Here is a 21,551-nt window from a genome sequence, read left to right as displayed (position 1 = left end):
CATATTCATGTTAAATGTGCAGCAGGGCTAGAAAATTACTTTGGCAGCCAACGGTATATGCAGAAGAGAAGCCTTTTCTGACCAGAGACCTGTGCTTATCACCATCTGTTTATACAATTTCTACGTTAAGAGATATACGTTTGTTACTCCAAGAAGGGCAAGTTGGAAACAAAGAATGGTAACTATACAAACATTATTCAGCTATATTAATCTACTTCACTACTGATGTTGAGCAAACCTACTGTAGACTGGGGGGAGAAAACTGATTCAACAACTGTAACCAACTTGCAGCAACGAGCATGCAGTACAAATATGTATAAAGTCTGAATCTTCTGGAAGTCTACGTCTCATTTCTCGGTGCTGTTAAGCTCTCGCCTTCATGATCACTTTGCCGGTCTGACAAATAGATAAATAGATACTGTAGATAGATAGATATAGATACTAGACAGACAGATATAGCTGTGCATGTATTGAAGTATTTAATGGTGGCTGAAGAACAATGAAGTGGGCAGTTTTGGATTGGCAATGCAGAGAGCCTCGGCTCTCTCTGCTGTAGTGGTTGTCGTCCCCCCCAGGCTCTGCAGTTCAGTTGCTGTCCCGCTCAGGCAGGGTGACGTAGATGATGGGAACGAGTCCAGAGAGCTCCCCCAGCATGCAGTGCAGCCACTCGGGTTCAGCTCGGCCCAGCACTCTCAGCACGTCCCCCTTGTTGAAGCTCAGCTGACCCGGCTCGGTGGCGATGTGGTGACACAGGGCCCTCACCTCCCTGTTGGGGAAATGGAGGAGAGAGGGGGTCAGGTAACATGGTAGCAGGGGTGAACACAGTGTGTTTATACGGAAAACACTAATGGGATAAATCAATAAAGCACTGGGTTGCACCAGAGTAAAAAAAAACTTAGTTGAAATGTAAAGCCTTTTCTAAGGTAATGTGTAAAAGCAGAGCGTTTGAGCAGTGCTGGTGCCAGGATCGCCCCAATTGATCTCCACATATAAAACATGCAAATGATAGCCACCTTTGGCAATTGATCTGTCAGCAAATAAGTCATAAATAAAAGCTGAAATAAGTATCTTGTTATCCTGATATATGTTTTCCATGTCCTCAATGAGTCATAGCAAGCACCCGTTTTTCTTTTTTCAACCATGTCTTATTTGTTTTCTTTTTAAGTTTGTATTCTTGTCTGTTGTACATACACTGAGCAATGCTTGGGCCAACAGACATTATATAGCACTGCAGCCCCACAGCCCTGTGTGCAAATCATTCACCATTGTTTTACACTTCCAATATTCCACTTTCTGGATAGGCATGACAGATTAAACAAAAACAAAAAACAATGATTGACCCTGGTTCTGCCTGAAGTTATATCAGTGTATGTTACCATGGAGCTTGTTGCTTGGGAACCTGTGCTTCCTGTTGTTGCTCTGGGCCCTGTTCCACTACTGGGGGTGAGGATTGTTCCAAAGGGGGCGTGTCCTTGCGTTTCCCCACCCCCACTGTCTGTGCCATCAGGTCCAATACTGACTTATCCAGACTGAGCCACCCCGACGGCAACCTGGCAGGGACAAACAAAACAAAGCCCTTACATATTGAAATAATCACAGTATGCACAAAATGCTCTGATATGAGGCTCCTTACTGTGCTTCCCATAGCTATTGTACAGCTTTAAGCAACTGCAGTGGGCTTATTATAAGCCTTCATTGTTGTGTTGTACTCTGATTGCGGAACTAGCTGAAACATTTAACTACCAGTTGTCTATTTTAAAAGATTCTGATTCAGAAGGCTGTTCAACACTGAAATTAGTTTCAACTGTCTTCTAGTTATTTTTCCTCCCTTTTAAAAAAATGATTGTCTCTAGTTTGAGAAAGCAGCCACTTGCTGACTAAATTCTGGGTACGCAATCCAAATCAGATACATTTTCTGGCAAAATACATTAACAATAACCTTGTCATTAAGCACCCTCATCTGCATTCCTCTCTGCTCCTCTGTGAATCCCTGTGTCTCACCTGCTCTTCTGTGTCCTGGCTGGCCGCTGTTCTGTTCTCTGTGTCTTGACTGGAGATCCGACTCCAGCCCCGAAGAGCCTCCCCCAGCGCAGCCCCTGCAGTCCCTCTGGGCTCTCCTGCCCCTGGGGGGCGTTCTTCTCTGCAGCCTGCTTCTCTGACTCCTTGTCCTTGCTCTGCTTCAGCTCATGGAGCACTGACTCCGGAGGGCTACCCATCCACGACGGCTTCCCTTTCTCCTCGGAGCTCAGCTCCTTCCTTGCCTCCTGTATAGCCTCGGCCCCCTCCACCACTCCCTCTCTGGGCGGTGGTCGTGCCTGCCTGCCTCCCGAATCCAACGCGGCTCCCCTCCCTCCTCCCAGCTTGGTGTTGCAACCCTGGTGGTGGCCGCCATTGGCCTCTCCAGCGGGCTTCTTTCTCTTCTCACACTTGATGAACTTTGAGCCCTCATTGGAGTTCTCAATGTACACCTGGGAGCTCTGCATTAGCTGGTACCACCATCCTGCCTGTCTGTCCTTCTGCCTCACCCCCTCGGGCATCTGCTGCTGCTCTGTCTCATTCTCCTTCCTCCTCTCACGCTCACCTTCCTCTCTTTCCCACCACGACTCTCTGCCGGCTGCCTTCGGCCTCTCTCCCACTGCCTTCGGCTGCCCATCCCCTTTACAACTTGCCCCAGGATCCCTCAAAGACTCCTCTCCCGTCGCTGTGAACCCTTTCCTCTTTTCTCTCTCTATCCTGCTAGGTAAGGCCTCCGTGTCTTTCAGCTCTGCCCTCAGGCCTGCGCTCTCGCTCCCCGCCCCTTCTCTCCGGGACTCGAGGGCCCCCTCTCTGGCCGAGCCTGCCCCCCAGCCCCTCATGAGCTGGAAGGTGGAGCGGACTGACTGCTCCAGGCCTTGGCCGGCTGAGCACAGCTGCTCTTTGCGCCGGAGCTGCTCATGGCCCTTCTGCAGCAGCCGGTGCTCAAAGAGCAGGTCCAGGTCGAAGGGTAGCAGGGACAGGGGCTGCAGCAGAAGGAGCAGGTCCTCGAACAGAGGCTGGCACACCCCCTGAGACAGGGGCAGGAAACCCCACGGGTGGTAGTGTGCTGCCACAATGTCTTAGAGAATGAGAGGGGAGAGAAAGAGAGAAAGACAGATGGGATAGATGGATTAGGGGGAGGAAAGAGAATGGGTGGGGTTGACAGAAAGAGAGAGAGAAATAAGAATATTTTGTTATATTTCGGTTTAATTTATGTAACAAAGGATCCTCTGCAACCTGTCCACAGGTAGCAAAGTCACTGTCACTGAAACTGTATCATCCAATTTAAGAGCGATAAGCCTAAGCATCAAATACCACATTATCTTAATCAAAAAAGGAACAAAATTATCTTATAAAACTATATAAAAATTAAAAAATTAAGAATTTCTACAGACATTTATTTTCTGCTGACATAACACTTAATCTGCCCTGTCATGCAGCAATTAAGAATGCTGATCGACCTGCAATAGAGTGATGTGTCGACTGTTTGATAAAAGAGACCAATCCACTACCTCAGGGATGTTAACAGGAATGATTCTGGGCTTGGATCCCTGCCTGACAATACCCCCACAAGAGAAGTACACTGTCTATGTCGTATATTTGCCTCCAACAGCAGTAAAACGAAGAAGAAGCAGTAGGGCAGCACACTGACACAAGCCACGACTCCTGCTCCAGGCACAGGGCTCCCTCATGAAATTTTACCTTCGTGCGTATACAGGTGATTGAACCAGAACTCCAAAGACCTGATACTAAAAAGCAAAAGAGAAGAAAGGGAATTACCTATATGAGAATTCCAAACAAAAGAATTGCATTCCTGTCTGATTCATTGAACCTGTGCACCCCTGCAGCATTCCTTCTCCACATTGCTAAAATGTACTTTAGTTCCCTGCTTGCAAGGTGCCTGTTGGCTCTGTTAGCAGCATTAACACAGTGTACTTCTTTGACTCTGCTGGATATGTGTCACCATGTAAGACACCAGGCCACAGGGTCCCAACTCCCTGGTTTATCTTTCCAATTTGTTTGCAGCCATCTAGTTGCTAATCTGGGTATAATGCACACCACAGTCAGGTATCTTCCCCATTTAAATAGAGCAACAGAGTAAAAAATGCAACACAGAACAAATGTGCTGCTTCTTACAGCCACTAGGGGTAAGGTTAATGGCTACACTGGTGCACAGGATGTTCTCAGATTAGACATGTTCTCAGTTCTCAGATGTTTCTCAGGGCTCTGTTCAAGGCTTTACATGATGGCTGACACAGAAAATGATAAACAAAGTTAATCCAAAGAAGGATGACACATTTCATACCCGTACCAAGTATGACATATCATCTCTTTATAATCTCTTTATAATATTTGGCTGTAGAGCTATGGCTAAAAGTTTATCATCACCTAATTTAGATCTTTTATTTATCATGTATTCAAAGAAACTACAAAATTATATTGAAAAAGTCCACCTGAAGCCATAACAGTAGTACAGTATTTCACGTTAGATTTCGAAATGTCATATTTTTCCATATTTTCCAGTTTTTCAGTATATGTTTCCATTTTTTAAAGTTTTTCAGTATAAGGAAAACTACAACGTGCTATGTAATCCATTATGTTAACTAACATTACTCAGCAGGTTTCACTCAACTTTATGAAGCAAAATGAGTTCATTCTATAAGCTGATGCAAAACTTTTGGCCATAGCTGTGTTGCATTCATGCTTATCATGCATTTTTTGTCTTCTGTAAAAACACGTACACACCAGTAAAAGAAAAATGCTGTAGAAAACAAAGCTGTGTAAATTCAATCGAAATACAATTCAGATGTACTCACTTGAGGAGTCCGAAGATGAAAGCGTTAAACCGCATGCTGTGATTGGTCAGCTCTGAGTACTGGCTGATCTTACTGTGCAGACTGTGCAGCACTTTGGTGGAGGGTCCTGTGGGGAGGCAACAAAATAAATAAATACATAAAAACAGGAAACGAGAAACACACCTCTGACAGGACTACAACTCCCACACAGCCCTGCATACTGCATTCAAAAGAGAAGCACACCTCTGACAAGACTACAACTCCCACACAGCCCTGCATACTGCATTCAAAAGAGAAGCACACCTCTGACAAGACTACAACTCCCACACACCCCTGCATACTGCATTCAAAAGAGAAGCACACCTCTGACAGGACTACAACTCCCACACACCCTTGCATACTGCATTCAAAAGAGAAGCACACCTCTGACAGGACTACAACTCCCACACACCCCTGCATACTGCATTCAAAAGAGAAGCACACCTCTGACAGGACTACAACTCCCACACACCCCTGCATACTGCATTCAAAAGAGAAGCACACCTCTGACAGGACTACAACTCCCACACACCCCTGCATACTGCATTCAAAAGAGAAGCACACCTCTGACAGGACTACAACTCCCACACACCCTTGCATACTGCATTCAAAACAGAAGCACACCTCTGACAGGACTACAACTCCCACACACCCTTGCATACTGCATTCAAAAGAGAAGCACACCTCTGACAGGACTACAACTCCCACACACCCTTGCATACTGCATTCAAAAGAGAAGCACACCTCTGACAGGACTACAACTCCCACACACCCTTGCATACTGCATTCAAAAGAGAAGCACACCTCTGACAGGACTACAACTCCCACACACCCTTGCATACTGCATTCAAAAGAGAAGCACACCTCTGACAGGACTACAACTCCCACACACCCTTGCATACTGCATTCAAAACAGAAGCACACCTCTGACAGGACTACAACTCCCACACACCCTTGCATACTGAATTCAAAAGAGAAGCACACCTCTGACAGGACTACAACTCCTACACACCCTTGCATATTGCATTCAATCACAAATAAACTCTACACTTAAATAGCGCTTCATACACTTAATTTTCTGTTTTTTCGTGTTTTATTATGTTTGCAGTCGTTCTGGGTGGTTCTAAATGGGATTAAATAAAGTTAAATAAATTTTCAAAGTGGGTAAACGCCACTGTTTGGTGGAGTTGAACAGATAGATTGAATAGATAAACATGAACAGATACATTGTTACTGGCCAGTCAAAAACCTGATGGTGCACTTCACTGAACAGTTCTGTGAGCGTCCTTTCACGGGCTAGGATGAAAGCTACTAGCACCGCCCTGCAGGTCCAGTGTGCCTAACAACAGAACACTAACAGAACATAAACAACCAATCACAGAACACTCACACACACACACAAACAACACGCAGTCCAATGGCCACGCCCCCCTGCTCGCATAACAGTTCTGAAAGAGCTGTCAGCTGTCAGTCTCACGTGCAGCAACACAACACAGTCGCTCATTGTTAAAATATCTTGTCTTTAACCCAGGATTTGCGTATCACAGGAGAGTAGACGTGAGTAAACTCTGTATCCGTTATATGAGAAGTGGGTAAAGGCTATGTTGCCCAAATTAAAAGTGGGTGAATGCCGCCTACCTCGACTACACCACTGGTTATATCTATGGCAGGAACCTCAACACAGCACTTAACAAAAAATGAAAAAAGAAAAACTCAGAATGACTGCAAACATCATATCATAAGGTATGGGTACAGCAAAAAGAAAAAAAAGAAAATTACATTTTAATCTTCCTACTCTTTGACATGATATGTGACATAAAGTGATAAAACTGTGAAACTTTTTAATGAACCCTAAAGGTAGAATTCAGAGGCTCCAGTCATACATTTCTGCCACCCTGGTATTTTCCAAGTCTCTAAATCTTTGAGCAGCAGCTTGCTCGCTGGCAGCTTTGTTGAGGCTGAGGCTGTTGAATATAAACAGCTCTTGTGCAGTTCACTTTGGGAATCACTGCCCTCTTACTCTCACACCACTGCAATGGGCTGCAATACAGAGTGTGCTGAGGAGGTAGTGAAATGTCACTGGATTGCTGTCGTGAGGCTGAAAGTGATAATTACTTTGGAATGAAAGAAAGCTATACAGAATATTTACAGAGAACTCAAAGCAGCACGAGAATTTGCTTGTAGTCCACCATTGTGATTGCAAGGTCTAAATCCTAAAGTAGTTTATCATGTTTAAGAGGGAACTCCACTTTGAGAAAACTGGCATTGATAAAGCCAGTACTAGGGAAAGGAACTGATAGGGCCATTAAATACAGTTATAGAAACTTTAACCTCTGCTAGCAAAGTCCCAATTCTTAACCACTATTCCACACTGCCTCCTAATCACTCAGCTCTAACCACTAGACCACACTGCCTCCCAGTCCCTCAGCTCTAACCTCTAGACCACACAGCCTCCCAGTCTCTCATCTCTAATGATTAGACCACACTGCCTTTCAGTCGCTCAGCTCTAACCTCTAGACCACACTGCACCCAGTCACTCAGCTCTAACATCTAGACCACACTGCCTCCCCGTCCCTCAGCTCTAACCTCTAGACCACACTGCCTCCCAGTCCCTCAGCTCTAACCTGTAGACCACACTGCCTCCCAGTCTCTCATCTCTAATGATTAGACCACACTGCCTCCCAGTCCCTCAGCTCTAACCTCTAAACCGCACTGCCCCCAGTCACTCAGCTCTAACCTCTAGACCACACTGCCTCCCAGTCTCTCAGCTCTAACCTCTAACCCACACTGCCTCCCAGTCTCTCATCTCTAACCACTAGACCGCCCTGCCCCAGTGCATAGTAAGAGTGTTACCGAGCTGCGTTGAGGCCTCCACCAGGCTCCAGGGCATGTTCCTGCGTTGCCCAATGATCATGTCCAGGACGTAAGCTTTGAGCCCGTCCAGCAGGACCTCTCGGAGGGCAGGGCACAGGTACTTCAGGATCAGGTGGCCCACATTGGGGCTCACCGAGCTGTTCCCCAGCTTAGCCTGCAACACAAACATCTTTCAGACTAGTGAATGGTTTATTTGCTTTGGTGCTTGTGAATTACTCGAGTGGCTACAGCACCAACTTTGTTCTTGCCATATGAGCATTCCCTCTCAGCTCTGTGAACAAGTGCACCTCAATTCTGAACTGAGCACCCCCCCCCCCCCCCCCCCCACTCAGTCCAGGACCACTCTCAAGCAGACTGCCAGTGCCGACTGTGTGATGGTTTCTGATGTGGATTCCACTGGGGGATACAGTTTGCTGAAATCACCAAACTGACTGCATAGACAACAAGTGAATTATGCAAGTGAATTAGCCCACTGCTCCACCTAGCTCCACTTGCATTTGTACTTTTGCTACATATTTTATATGGATCATTTCATTTTTCATATGATTTTAGGTCAGAGTTCTATTCAAATTATTTGTTTACTTTTATATTTATTTTGTATTCTTATGTGTGAGCTCCTACAAACTTACAGAGGCTTGATGAAATTTGAGGCCCTTCCTCTGCACTGACAGGCAGCAGCTTCTGTGGGAAGCCTGCAGTTGTGCTAGTCCTACCAGCAGAGGTCACTACTGCTCAATGGGTTTGCATATGGAGATGACCTATGCTGGTCAAGTGTGGAAAATACTAAGAAAGTGGTACCTTTACTCCAGGATCCCGGCTGGTTCCAAAATGGGCCACGATCAGATCCACTGCAGTGTTAATAGCCTTTACCAGACCTAATGAAGAAAGCAGCAATCAGATCATGTTCCCGTCAGTGCATTACATCATACAGGCTGGGCTACAAGGATGATGGAATCTTTCATTTCCAGGCAGTCTCCTGTTACCACCAATATGATAGGGCTGTATCTGATGAAAGGACGTGCCACACTGGACACTGATGGGGCTGTATCTGATGAAAGAATGTGCCACACTGGACACTCCACCCCACCCTAGACCCAAGTCTTTCTGTCTCAACTGAGGAATAGCTTTGTGTATAAACTGTACAGATAGATAGAAAGACAGACAGATAGATAGATAGATAGATAGATAGATAGATAGATAGATAGATAGATAGATAGATAGATAGATAGATAGATATACAAACAGCTAGATAGATAGGTAGATAGATAGGGAATGGAAATAAGTATTGCATAGCAGTTTCACCCCTTGCAGGTTTTACTACAAGCTTGATTAGCCAGGGTGTACAGGCAACAAGCTCATGTATGTCTTATTAACCTCCTAGTTAATCAAACTGCTATGCAATAGGATCCTTATTTCCATCCCTGCAGATGGATGGATGGGCGTCTCCCTCACATTTCTTCTGCAGGAGGTCTATGGAGATGGACTTGGTGGTGGCGTCGGGGGACAGACAGAACTCGTCCGGAGGTTTCTCTGCCAGGGAGAAGTAGTCTGGAAAGAAATCGCTGCAGTAGTTCTGCAGCTGCTTCACTGAGTGACCTGCAGCAGAGACACAAGCACACACACACCACAGTGTCAGCTAGGGAGGAGCCGGCTCACACACTACAGAGATCTGGAGTCCTGTCTGCAAAGCACAGACTGCACAGAACAGCACTGCAACAAGCAAAACAATGCAAATAATAACACAGGCAAAAAATACTATCAACTAAAGCAAAAAGCAATATTCCTACAGGGCATAAAGAAAAACTAATAAGAAAATGGAAGGAGATTTTATCCCAAGTAGACAAAATGATGCACGCAACAAAATACACCGGACCTTAACAACAGAAAGGGTTGGACGATGAGAACCTTTCCAATTAGTTCAAACATAATCATTTAATAAATCACAATAATCCATTATAACTCCCATTAATTGGGACTTTCTCCTTAGTTTACAGTTATTCACCTCTCATAAAACTGTCCTCTTTCATAATTGAGCACAATAGGGCTGCATTTAAATCATTTCCACTTAATTTAATGCTCCCTGCATCTTTTTATGGATAGATCAGACTAAAGAAATGATCAATGATATCATGTTACTAGATAATCGAATAGATAATCGATTTAAGGAACCCTCAACCCCCCCCCCCCCCCCCCCCAATTCTAGAGAGACATTCCAGAGCAGCACCATTCAGTCTGGAGTGGCTGTGGATGGCTGAGGCAGGGAAATCAAACACGTTTCGACGGGCCAGTCTACTATCTGGCTTCCTGGTGTCCAAACTGCCTGCCAGCTGGGCCGCCAGCGCTCGCTCCAATCCCAGCGGGTTCTTACGACGGTACTCACGCCACTTCAGGGCCTGCAGTGACAGGTGGTGAGCTGCCAGGTGGTGAGCTGCCAGGTGCAACGCAGCGGTCGGAGATAGAGAGATAGAGATAGAGAGATAGAGAGATAGAGAGAGACAGAAAGGGAGAGGTACAGACAGAGAGAGAGAGATAGATAGAGACAAACAATGAGACAGAGAGAGACAGACAGTGAGAGAAAGCAAGAGAGAGAAGGGAGAGGGAGGTAATGGGAGGGAAATAGAGAGGGAAGAAAGGGTTAAAGAATTTAATTAAAGGGAGGAAAGCAGAAGCAGATACAAGCTAGATGGTTAGTTACCGGGCAGAGAAGCACACTTACAGTAGGGGGGCTATTTAATTGATCTAAACACAGGCGGGTCTTAATACCACCACCATTCAAATCAATACAAAAAACAACTCCTTGAAGTGTAATGTGTTGTTACTGAAATAAATAAATGCATTAAAGAAGCTTGCAGTGTTGGAGGTGTTTGTTGTCACAGAAAAAAGTAATTTTACAACGTGATGGCAGCATTTAGATCATCATTGTTTAGAGTCATTGAATACACCCCAGAATGTTTAATAATAAATACAATATTAGACTTGCATTAACAAGGAAATAAGAATGTTACTTATGGGGAAGAAGAAACTGAAAATAATAAGAAAAAAAGAACTTCTAAAAAGTATAGAAATAAACATTTAGGATGTCCCACGGATATTATTTCCGCCTGTGATGTGAATTTGGTGAATTTGAAAGCACAACAGGTTGACAGTTGTGTTGTCACTACCGTTATTGCTATGGGTTAACAGACTGTGTACCGTTGGGTGTCCGGGTCGGTTCATTGCTCAGCACGTTGCTTGCCTGGACCCCATCGCTGCTTCTGCTCCTCTGCTGTGGCTCCAGGTGACCCAGCGGGCTGCACCCGTCGGTAGACAGCGTCGGGAGTGAGTTGCGATGGAGGCAGTATCCGGAGAGGGCTGTGTCTTTGCTCAAGGGCTGGGTTGCCTCCTCCTGCTGCTGCTGCTGCTGCTGCTGCTTTGGCCCCTCCCAGCTTTGGTCTCTGGTTTGGCTGGCCATGGCAGGCTGCACCGTGCCGGTGCTTGGCCGGACGGGGAGGAGGCCGGCGGACAGCGGGCAGGAGCGGCTGCGACGGGGCTGGCTCGAGGATAGCCCCCTGTCTGGAGTGGGGGTGCAGGTGGAGCAGGTTTCCGAGCTGAGGGCCCAGTTGCGCACTGGGGAGTAGCTGCCCAGTGGGGATGGGCGCACCGTCTCGGGGGCCATTATCCTCGTCCTGTGCTCTTCCTCCCTCTGCGAGCCCCTGTCCCTGGCAGGCTGCCCGCTGGGACGGCTGTACATCTGGCTGACGTAGTCGCTGAGGAGGGGTCGCAGCTTGGAGGGCTGCTTGCTGAGCTGGTGCTGGAACACAAAGGGCTGTATGGGCAGGGTGGTGGGGCGCTGCTCTTTGCTGTAGCGCATTACTGGGTTGCCTTCCGAGGCACCTCCTACAGGCAACAGACGGCGAGGGACAGAGGGACAGGCGAGACAGGGACAGACAGAGAAAAAGAGACAGAGAGAGAATAGAGGGGATGTTGTTAAAGGCAGGGTAGCAGACAGACGCACACCAGCAATACTGTAGCGTGGCTTTTTTCTTTAAAAAGTTAACATGCTTTGCAGAAATTGTACTCACAGTAAAAGAAACCTGCTTTATAAATGTGATGATTGAACGTTAATCATTAAGATCACCCTCAAGAGTAAACAGGTGCCACATGCAGACATTACAGATTTTTTTTTTTTTTTTTATTCATTACTATTTGTTGTATGACTCTAGTAATACAAACTCTATTGATACAGTAATCACGCTGGTTTGTCATTTTTTCCTAGAAACATCAAACAGATACTACTTTACAAAAATATAAGAAAACAACACCATTAGTATAGAAGCACACTAAATGCAAGCAAAAACTAAACTAAAGAAACATACTTTCAAAAGATACAGGCAGGAACAACAGCTTGAGACCCTGCTGTCCTTTACACACTCACACACACCACCAAAACCACAGAAACAACTGACACTGCTGAAATTCCAGTTGAGAAGAACACGCAGTCTTGTGAAGGAGTTCAGGTCTATACTGTTTACCAAGCAGCTACATGTTCGGCAGCAGCTCTCCTAGGTCACGACTGCACAATGTGTTTGTGTGTCACATTAGAAGCTCCTGACGTTTCCACAGGCCTGGCTCTGACTGCAACAGTACTGAGAGCCAGAGCAGACAAAAACAAGCAGCCTGCTTGAAGTGCCAACAAACAACACAGAGCGGGCCAGCCCTGCAAGCACACCCTGTCTGGAACTCAAGATCACTGTAATAACATTAGAATTGCTGCTACAGTACAGTGCCGTTCAACCACAGACTCGTTACACAGCTGCCGTATCATAAGACTACTACATTTGCTGCAGCTTCATTATACTTCCCACATGGGCTTTCAACAGAACAGAAAATGATTTCACTTGTCCTTTCTTTCTTTCTGAACAGGGCTGAATCGTTTCTTTGCACTTGCACTCACCAGTAATTTGGACTGCTGTTGTTGTTAACCTTTCCTGCTTTCAGTTACGTACTTTTACACTTCCTCAGTGTTTATAATACTCAACATGGACAGTATATAGCCATAGCAAACTGAAGCGTTTAGCAATAGACCAGGGGCTCTGTTCATATAGCACGGTTTGCTTTCTGGCAGATGCATTCTCTGTAAGGGAGCGCTTCCCAAACAAAGCCCGGGTGCTTTACTGCATGTTTCTATACGTAGTCAGTCTGATGGGAGGGTCACTTGCTGCAGAGCAGGACACATCTGTGTATCGGGACTACTTAACATACTGGACTATGTTACTGAAACTCCAGACATTTCACACGTCTATTCTTCTGGAAAACTTTCATATCCAGTGCCATTAAAATTATACTGAAGAACTACAACTGTATAACTGTAATGCAAAAATACTGGTACATGTTGTCTGATATATTTAAAATGTTGTTCAGAACAACACAATAATTATTAAGTGTTTGAACAAAGTACTCCTTGATTATTGCACAGTGCTTCCATGTAGTGAAGGACTGGGAGGATTGGGGTCTCATGGTTAGCTGAGTTACTGGGAGGCAGGTGGTCTAGTGGTTAGCTGAGGGACCGGGAGGCAGTGTGGAATAGTGTTAGAGCTGAGGTCTGGGAGGCACTGTGGAATAGTGTTAGAGCTGAGGGTCTGGGAGGCAGTGTGGAATAGTGTTAGAGCTGAGAGTCTGGGAGGCAGTGTGGAATAGTGTTAGAGCTGAGGGACTGGGAGGCAGTGTGGAATAGTGTTAGAGCTGAGGGACTGGGAGGCAGTGTGGAATAGTGTTAGAGCTGAGGGACTGGGAGGCAGTGTGGAATAGTGTTAGAGCTGAGGGTCTGGGAGGCAGTGTGGAATAGTGTTAGAGCTGAGGGTCTGGGAGGCAGTGTGGAATAGTGTTAGAGCTGAGGGACTGGGAGGCAGTGTGGAATAGTGTTAGAGCTGAGGGACTGGGAGGCAGTGTGGAATAGTGTTAGAGCTGAGGGACTGGGAGGCAGTGTGGTCTAGTGGTTAGAGCTAAACACACAATTCTGCTTGTACCAGTCGGTTACAGTAGTAGAAACGAATAATTTAGATGTTGTTTAAAAATACACCTAAACAAAACAGATACACTTTAAAACAGAAAGTGTAACTAGCTTCTGATATCAGTGATTAATTTGAGACCCAAACAGAATCAATAGGGCTCAAGAAGTCAAGCTACTGTATATACAATTATCTTAGACCTACACAATGTCAGTAATTGCTATTATGCTTATTTAGAAAAATTACAATACTTACAGTATGTGGAACATTTCTATATCTTGCTTTCCCACTTTGTATAAACAAACTGCTTAAGTACAATCTTCATAATTTTAGCAAGATAAAGCCGTCTTATTTGTACAGTCACTGAGTCACAAAGGTCTCAATAAAGCTAATCTTACATCCCTGCTGATTTACAATAGCTAACCATTCGTACAGGCTCAAGGTCCAGGCTGCTCTACATGTAATACTCACACAGGAAGCATTTCAAGAATTCATTTTACCTAACAGCAAACTAAACTTTAACTATTTTTGACCTACAACTTGAAAGAAAATGTACCTACCAGGAACATACTGTACATATGCCTCCATAGCTGTAAACACAACATCTATCAGAGCTATCAGTATCATGATTACCATAATCTTGCTGCACCGCATGTACATATAAACAGGACAGACAGAGAAACAGGTTCCTCCAAATATCCCCACATTTTTCTAGATACAAGTAAAAACAGAAGTGTGATGCACGCATGTTCATAAAGACAGAGACGGGAATCTTCAAACAGGCTGAAATTCCAGCGAGGGTGAAGATAAGCAATAAAGAAAAAAGACCCTTTCATGTTACACTGCCAGCTACCCAGTGAGATGCTTACCTTCTGCTTTAGTCCGGGTCTCCCTGGCAGATCTGGGGGCATCACATAGGGGTCTAGGGGGCCCCTGTTGAAGGGGGTTTCCTCCCCCGGTGGAGGTTATGAGGTCATAGCTGCCCTGGTTGTAGCGCACAAAGGGCATGGGCGGCAAGCTGTGGCTCTCCCCACTGTGGTGGGGGAGATGGAGCTCGCCGACTGGGGAGAACTCCAAGGATGCAGAGGAGTCTGTGCTGGTCCTCAGAGGCGGGGAGCCCCCTCCCACACTGCTGCTCTTCTTCTTGCTGCGGGCGATCTCTGCGAAAGAGGTGACGCGACGGGGAGGGGAGGAGCGGTGCGAGGAGGAGCAGTGTGAGGCACTCTCACTGAGCTTGACCGGGCAGCTCAGCATGCGTTCCAGAGTGCCCAGTCGAGAGGAGGGAGACCTGTCCAGGTTGCGGTCGTAGCTCCTGGACCGTGTCCTCCCGCTGCTCATGTTGGGAGGAGAGATGTTGACATAGACTTGACCCTCAATGACATTCCTAGACATTTCTGAGCCCTGCGTGTGTTCCTCTTCCTCCACCTCTTTCTCCGGCTGCTCTTCTTTCATCACCTCTTGGTTGTCCTCCGGCTTCTGGAAGAGGTAGTACTCTGTGGGCTGGCTGGGGCTGCTCTTGGTGTGCTCCTCCGAGCAGCTGGTGATGGAAGACCCAGCAGGGCTCGGGGAGGACTGGGAAGACAGGTCGCAGGTCACCAGCTTGTAGTAGTTCTGGGTGGCCACCACCAAGCGAGCTTGGCTCTGGAAGCAGGAGGTGAGGTCCGAGCCTTCGGATAGGCAGGGCCCGCCGCCACAGTGGAGGTGGTAGGAGTTGCAGTTGGCATCCAGACCCTGTGGACTCTGCTGCTGCTGTTGGTGTTTGTGACAGCAGCTGCAGGTCTTGCTGCCTTGCTCCTGGGAGGAGTCTTCCTTGGGTTCGGTAGGGGAGGTGTGCAGGTCCAGGTAGAAGGCTCCCCCAGCTTCCAAGTGGCTGCAAATAGAGGAAGTGCAGGACTGGTCCCCGGAGTTCAGGTTGAGGGACTTGGAAGGCCCACCGTTGTTCATCTTGTTGTAGATGGCGCTGAAGTTGACCAACACCCCATCTGAACTGTTGCAGGAGGAGTCGCTGATGTAGCCCATCTGCTGGTCCGTCATCTCCGAGGGGTCAGAGAAGCTGTAGAAGCAGCAATGGCAGCGTTGGGAGGAAGATGCCAGAGGGAAGTCTGAGCTGGAGCAGCAGCTGCAGGCCTGGCTCCGCTCCCCGTTCCTCAGCTGGTCCTCATCATCGGGAGGGCTGGCGTTCCACTCCTGCTCCCCACAGTCCATGGACAGCGTGGAGCCGCTGCTGCCGTGCCGTTGTTGGCAGTCGTATCCCATAATATCCAGGCACTCTGGCAGTCGTTCTGTATTTTTAGAACCAGCGGTGACATCGTTGGCATCGTGGTTGGTCTCACCAACTTCCTGCCCCTCAGCTATGATCGGTCTGCCAGCCACACCATTCCAGGTCTTGTGCACTAACCCAACTCCGTCGTGCAATAGGAAAGGCTCTGGAGCAAATGTGAGGTCATACAGATGGAAGGAAGACTGCTTGCCCGTGTGGGTGTTGCTGTTACCGTGAAGATGGAAGGAAGAGTCCTCCAGGTAGCCATCCAGACTGTTGTCTTGTACTTCTTCCTCGGAGTTCAGGAGAAAGGGGTTGTGCCGTTGTTGGTTGGCTTTGGCAACTGGGTCCCTGCTCTTGGACTGAGAGGGCAGTTCCTCTGAGTTATTGGAGGAGGAGAAAGAAAAGGAGTTGCTGACAACACTGCCCCTGCCGCTGGAGGTCTGGATAAGGCTGCTGTAAACCAGCGCCTCCTTCTGCTGGACATCCTGCTCAGGCAGGGAGGTGGTCCGGGTCAGCCCCAGATCAGATTGGCAGAAGGGGCTAGCCCGCGTGACAGAGCCGCAGCACTGCCTGTCCGGGACCTGGCAATGCACCAGAGGGATGTGATGAACGATTAGGGTCTCCCCTGACAGTTTGGGAGGGCTGTCCATTCTGTCTGTGTCGCCAGTTCAGATTAGCAGCCCAGTGCTAGGATCCACACATCGGGGACCGTGAGACAGCGGGTTCCAATACGTCATGGTAAAGACGTCATCGGGGTATCAGCCAAACATCTAAAAAGGGAAATGCAGACAGAATTAAGTAGGGGAACACACTCTGTACATCATGTCTGTATACAGGGATCTATAAAAAATTTAGGAATTCACAGTTTATGTCTTCAGTAACAATAGGTAACAGCAATTTATAAGTGACAATAATTAGTAAATCATCAGGAATATTTCTACCAAAATATGTTATTAACATTTTTTGTTACATTTGTAATAACATTTTTACTCTTCAAGATAACTGAACAGACCAATACAAAACAAAAACAATTGTAAGATGATTGCTTGTGTTTGTGATACATGGTTTGTTGTGATGACTGACACTGTAGTTATATAACACATCTCCAAGACGAACATATCGACTGAATTAAAAAGATGACAACAAAATCACTTCTGACACCACGTCTTGCATCAATGTGGTTTGAACCCTAGATGACTCTTCCAAGGCCCTGGCCTTGATGACACAGTCGGCTGTTCTGCTGGAAATGTTGAAACAGAATCTCTTTCCCATCATTTCACTCAGTTGATATTTGCACAAATACATAGCAAGCTCAATTTTTTAAACATTCTTATAAGAAAACCTGTAGAGGAACCTTTTAAACTACTTAGGCGTATTCAGAACTTTAATGTACAGGGATTGATATGAAAAAATACATGTACTATAAGTAGCATCCTATGCCAGTACATTATCATACTACCTTTCAGTTATAGCCACTAGACCACACTGCCTCCCAGTCTCTCAGCTCTAACCACTAGACCCCAATGCTTCCCAGTCCCTCAGCTCTAACCACTAAATCACACTGCCTCCCAATCTCTCAGCTCTAACCACTAAATCACACTGCCTCCCAATCCCTCAGCTCTAACCACTAGACCCCAATGTTTCCCAGTCCCTCAGCTCTAACCACTAGACCACACTGCCTCCCAGTCTCTCAGCTCTAACCACTAAATCACACTGCCTCCCAATCCCTCAGCTCTAACCATTAGACCACACTGCCTTCCAGTATCTCAGCTCTAACTACTAGACCCCAATGCCTCCTAGTCCTTCCTCAATAAAAATAAGGCAACACAGAAATCTTAAGACAATAAAAAGGCTTTTAAGACCTCTCTGCTACTTAATTACAATGTGGGCAAAGTACTTGTTTGTTTTTATTCAAGTTATAAAACACATCTGAGCCTGATCCCCAGCATGTTCTTATCTCTGTGTGAAGACTTCAGTAATTTAAATATAGGATCAAGACTTTTAAACACATCCAAACACACAGCTGCAGGGACTGATGATACTTTATGAAGACAGAGTTCACAACTCTTCACTTCTTGTCCCATTCCAAAAATATATCCATCCACAACTTGAAACAAACACTCCTTCAAGAATTCGGTACAAATCAATCCAAGGAGACAAACGCTCTGTCCGCTGTCAATGCCAGTGTGATGAGAGTCTCGGCACTCACCCCTGTGAACCCGGCACACTGAGTGGAGTGTGATGGAGCATTGTCACTAAAACAGGATTAGCAGAAGCTGAGAGTCAACGTGCTGCAGCTCACTGACAATCACCCTGAGAACCCAGAGCTTTCAATGGGATTAGAGGGGGACACCACACCTGAGCACTCTCAATACCCTATCTGAATTACAACAATGATACTGAAAGAACAATGTGAAACCAGCACTGGCATTCACAAACCAAAATGAGAATAAAATCAACACTGATGGTTTTCTTTGTTTTTGTGAGAGGTTATTCATGCTACATATTAATTGGACCATCGATTCTTGTTCAGTTCCTAGCTTATTGTTCCCAGAAAGACATACAGACTACTCTTGAAGGATCCCAAGGAATTAGCTGTAACAAACCATTCCATACAGACCACTCTGTGTGGAAATGTGTCTCCTGCCCTCCGTCCTGAATCTGTCTCCACGTCAACTGTCAAATGTGTCCTCAGATCATTTGACAAAATAGAATTTAACAAGCTTATACTGTCGACAGAAAAAAGGAACCAAAACAGTATGTCGTTCAACAGTGACGTCATATCCAAACTGGACAGCTCTGCCTCCATAACACCACTCTCTTGTCACTAAACAAAACAAAGCCATAGAGGTTCACAAATCCAACAATGAGTGTTTGTTTAGAAACAGCAGAGACAGAATACAGAACCTCTAACACGTTCTGCCAAATACCGAAATAACAGAGCGCTTTGTTGGTCATCAGCTACACCCTGTCTTCACCTCACTGCTCAGAGTAAGAAAGAGCTATTTATATTCTGAGAATGGCACTGTGTAGGGCTGGATGATAATGACATTTTCAATTATCGATTATTGGCTAGCTCAGATAATCGATTGTCTTCAATCTTGTTTTAACTCCATTAACTGAGACTTTCTCCTTAGAGTTCTTCCTCTGTGGCACTGCAGAAGCCCTGCTGCTGTAAATAGTATATATGTGGGAATGTAAGGTTGGCAGGGATGGGGTTAAATCTGTCCCTCCCAACAATCACAGGTGTGGCCATTCCCCAACTAGAGGTAGTTGATGCTGTGGGGAGTGGCCACAAGAACATAAAAAGGAAGCAAAATCCTTTGTTTTGTTGGTTGTTTGGTTGCATGCATTGTGCTGTTGGGTAGATGTAATGAAGGCTAATGCCCAGCTTACAAGTGTTGTATTCTTTTGTTTGAACAATTTATTTTCAAAGATTTCGGCTTCCCTGACCTTCCTTACAGACAGCATGTAAACAAAACCAGCAGATCAATATAACACCTTCCAATATTTGAAAGGGTGCTTTTTAAAAGTCTCAAAAGCAGCTAACAAATCGAGCAACAACTGATTGTGTTATTTTTGGAATAAATTGATTTCATAGGGTCCCAGCAAGCCTGGCTAGACAAGGATTGCTGTCTGTTCTCTGATACCAGTGTGTGCAGGCTTCAACTGGTTTGTCTTGATGGTTGCAGGGTGCTGTTTATCAGTGATACTGTATATAGAACAGTACATGCATCTAAAGTCTGTAAAGAGGCTCACAAATAAACTGATTTGGTTGTTTCTGGAATACATTAATTTCACATGGTCCGACCACACCTGGCTAGACAAGTGCTGTTGTTTGTTCTCTGATATCAGCTGATACAGGCTTGTCCACTCGCTACCATACTTCAGTACAATCCTGCCATACAGATAAGCAGCACAGAGGCCACCAGTGAGAAGTAAGAAGTGGAGGAGGGATACACTGAACAAAATGGGATTCCGTTCAATCTTGTAGGTACCACGTCAGCTCCCCGTTCGGTGTTTGCATATCAAATCTGGTCATATGACATGAAGAGAAACACTGCTTTCTAATCTGCCAAGAACAACACTAGACAGCCATGCATGAAAAAGATCAGGAGAAGCATGCAGAGCAACACTATGTTGTAACACACATCTTTAGTCTAGAAAATGCTTGGCTTTGTGAAGCTCACATGATGCAAACCAGCTGATGTGTGAACATGCAAACTCAATAATGTGTTCAGTTGATTATAAAGTAATGCTTGGGTGTGCATTTACCAAACGGTGGAATCCACAAAAGCAGTGCTGTAAGACAACGTGTTCCAGTAAGAATGCAGTAAGTGCAATAAATGTATTGCTGGCCTACAATCCAGTCTATCCGGCCCCAGTAGAAACACCACAAGCGTCCTAAACATGCTCTCCTGTCTAATATTAGACACCTCTGAGAACGAGGACACTGCTCTTTAAGCCTCCACAAGTGAAAAGCCTGACCTGGCTGATTAACGGTCTGACAAGTTTATCCCAAGTCAAACCCGACACTCTCTTCTATTCAAATGTCTGCTGGCATTTGCACCACCACCTCTCATGCAGCAAAGATATCACAGAATCAGTGAGTTGTGATAATCACAAATATAGCAATAATATTCCTGGCATTTACTGTAAGACCCCCCAAATGGTGATCTAGAATACCAAGCTCTGATCATAGCCCCCTATTCTGTTTCTCAAAGAAAGGGGGGGGGGGGGGCAGTCCCACTCCCAGCCTGCCTTACCTTCAATCCAGTTGCATTTTGTTTTAATCCTTTAATGTAAACAGTACATCTTCAGTCGCCCACTCTGTCACGTCAGTACAGAACAGTGCATCACAGTGTCCCACACATCTCCCTTTGCACAGAATCCCTCTCTCTATCTTTCTCTCCAGCTCTTTCTCTCTCTCAGTCTAACAGCTGGGTCTCTGATATTGCAGAGGTAATGCGCATTCTCCTTCCATACAGTTTCCCCCCCCTCCCCCCTACACAAACACGCAAGCAAGAGAGGCAGGGAGAGAGAGAGATGGCGCTCTCTTTCGCACACACACACACACACATTCCCAGGGCTGTCAGTCACATCAGCTCTGTCCCCTCCTACAGTGCAGAGTTCTGGAACACTGGACACCGACATGCGCATTGGCCAGGCCCAGGATTCCGGAATGTGTCTTGGGATTAGACTGAGGGAGAGAGTGGCATGGAGGAGAGAGAGAGAGAGAGAGAAACAGGGATGTGATAGAGAGTAGATAGGGAAGGAGAGAGGTTAAGAGCCATACACAGGGAGTGAGACACATAGAACTGGAAAAGAAGGGAATTGGGAGAGATGGATGTATAGAGAGGTGACAACAGAACTATTAAAAAGCAAATCAAGGAAGTGATGAAATGACGGCAGAGAGGAGTACACTGCACCATGTTGAGGGAGTACGAGTATTGCACGTTGGTCACAAAAATGAAATCTCAGTTAAACGGACTCTTCCAGTAGCCAGGCAGCGTGGTAAATCATTAAAAAGGTGTAGAGGGCAAATCGAGCTTGAATATAACACACTGGTGTGGCCAC

At 46.1% G+C, this 21,551-nt stretch overlaps 1 protein-coding gene across 4 annotated transcripts in view; it reads right to left on the bottom strand.

Annotated features, from left to right (window-relative positions):
* Window positions 1-456: 456 nt before the first annotated feature.
* Window positions 457-21,551, bottom strand: part of LOC121306709 (iporin-like) — a 44,552-nt gene continuing 23,457 nt past the window's right edge. The window contains exons 1-12 of one of the 4 annotated variants that reach the window (XM_041238589.1): window positions 20,741-20,970; window positions 14,581-16,744; window positions 10,917-11,600; window positions 9,949-10,152; window positions 9,177-9,320; window positions 8,523-8,599; window positions 7,704-7,878; window positions 4,833-4,938; window positions 3,718-3,764; window positions 2,002-3,094; window positions 1,377-1,550; window positions 457-766 (exon numbers count right to left, since the gene is read on the bottom strand). In XM_041238589.1, the coding sequence (XP_041094523.1) occupies window positions 586-766; window positions 1,377-1,550; window positions 2,002-3,094; window positions 3,718-3,764; window positions 4,833-4,938; window positions 7,704-7,878; window positions 8,523-8,599; window positions 9,177-9,320; window positions 9,949-10,152; window positions 10,917-11,600; window positions 14,581-16,624 (4,929 nt within the window). In that variant the 5' untranslated portion in view covers window positions 16,625-16,744; window positions 20,741-20,970 and the 3' untranslated portion in view covers window positions 457-585. Of the gene's footprint in view, window positions 767-1,376; window positions 1,551-2,001; window positions 3,095-3,717; window positions 3,765-4,832; window positions 4,939-7,703; window positions 7,879-8,522; window positions 8,600-9,176; window positions 9,321-9,948; window positions 10,153-10,916; window positions 11,601-14,580; window positions 16,745-20,740; window positions 20,971-21,551 lie in introns of those variants that run through there. The other 3 variants (XM_041238598.1, XM_041238606.1, XM_041238615.1) reach the window with 3 other exon arrangements.

Source organism: Polyodon spathula, chromosome 2 (assembly GCF_017654505.1).
Source record: "Polyodon spathula isolate WHYD16114869_AA chromosome 2, ASM1765450v1, whole genome shotgun sequence".
In the NCBI taxonomy this organism is placed as follows: Eukaryota; Metazoa; Chordata; class Actinopteri; order Acipenseriformes; family Polyodontidae; genus Polyodon; species Polyodon spathula.
The sequence above is the reverse complement of the archived record's forward strand: the minus strand, read 5'-3'. Positions and strand labels throughout refer to the sequence as shown.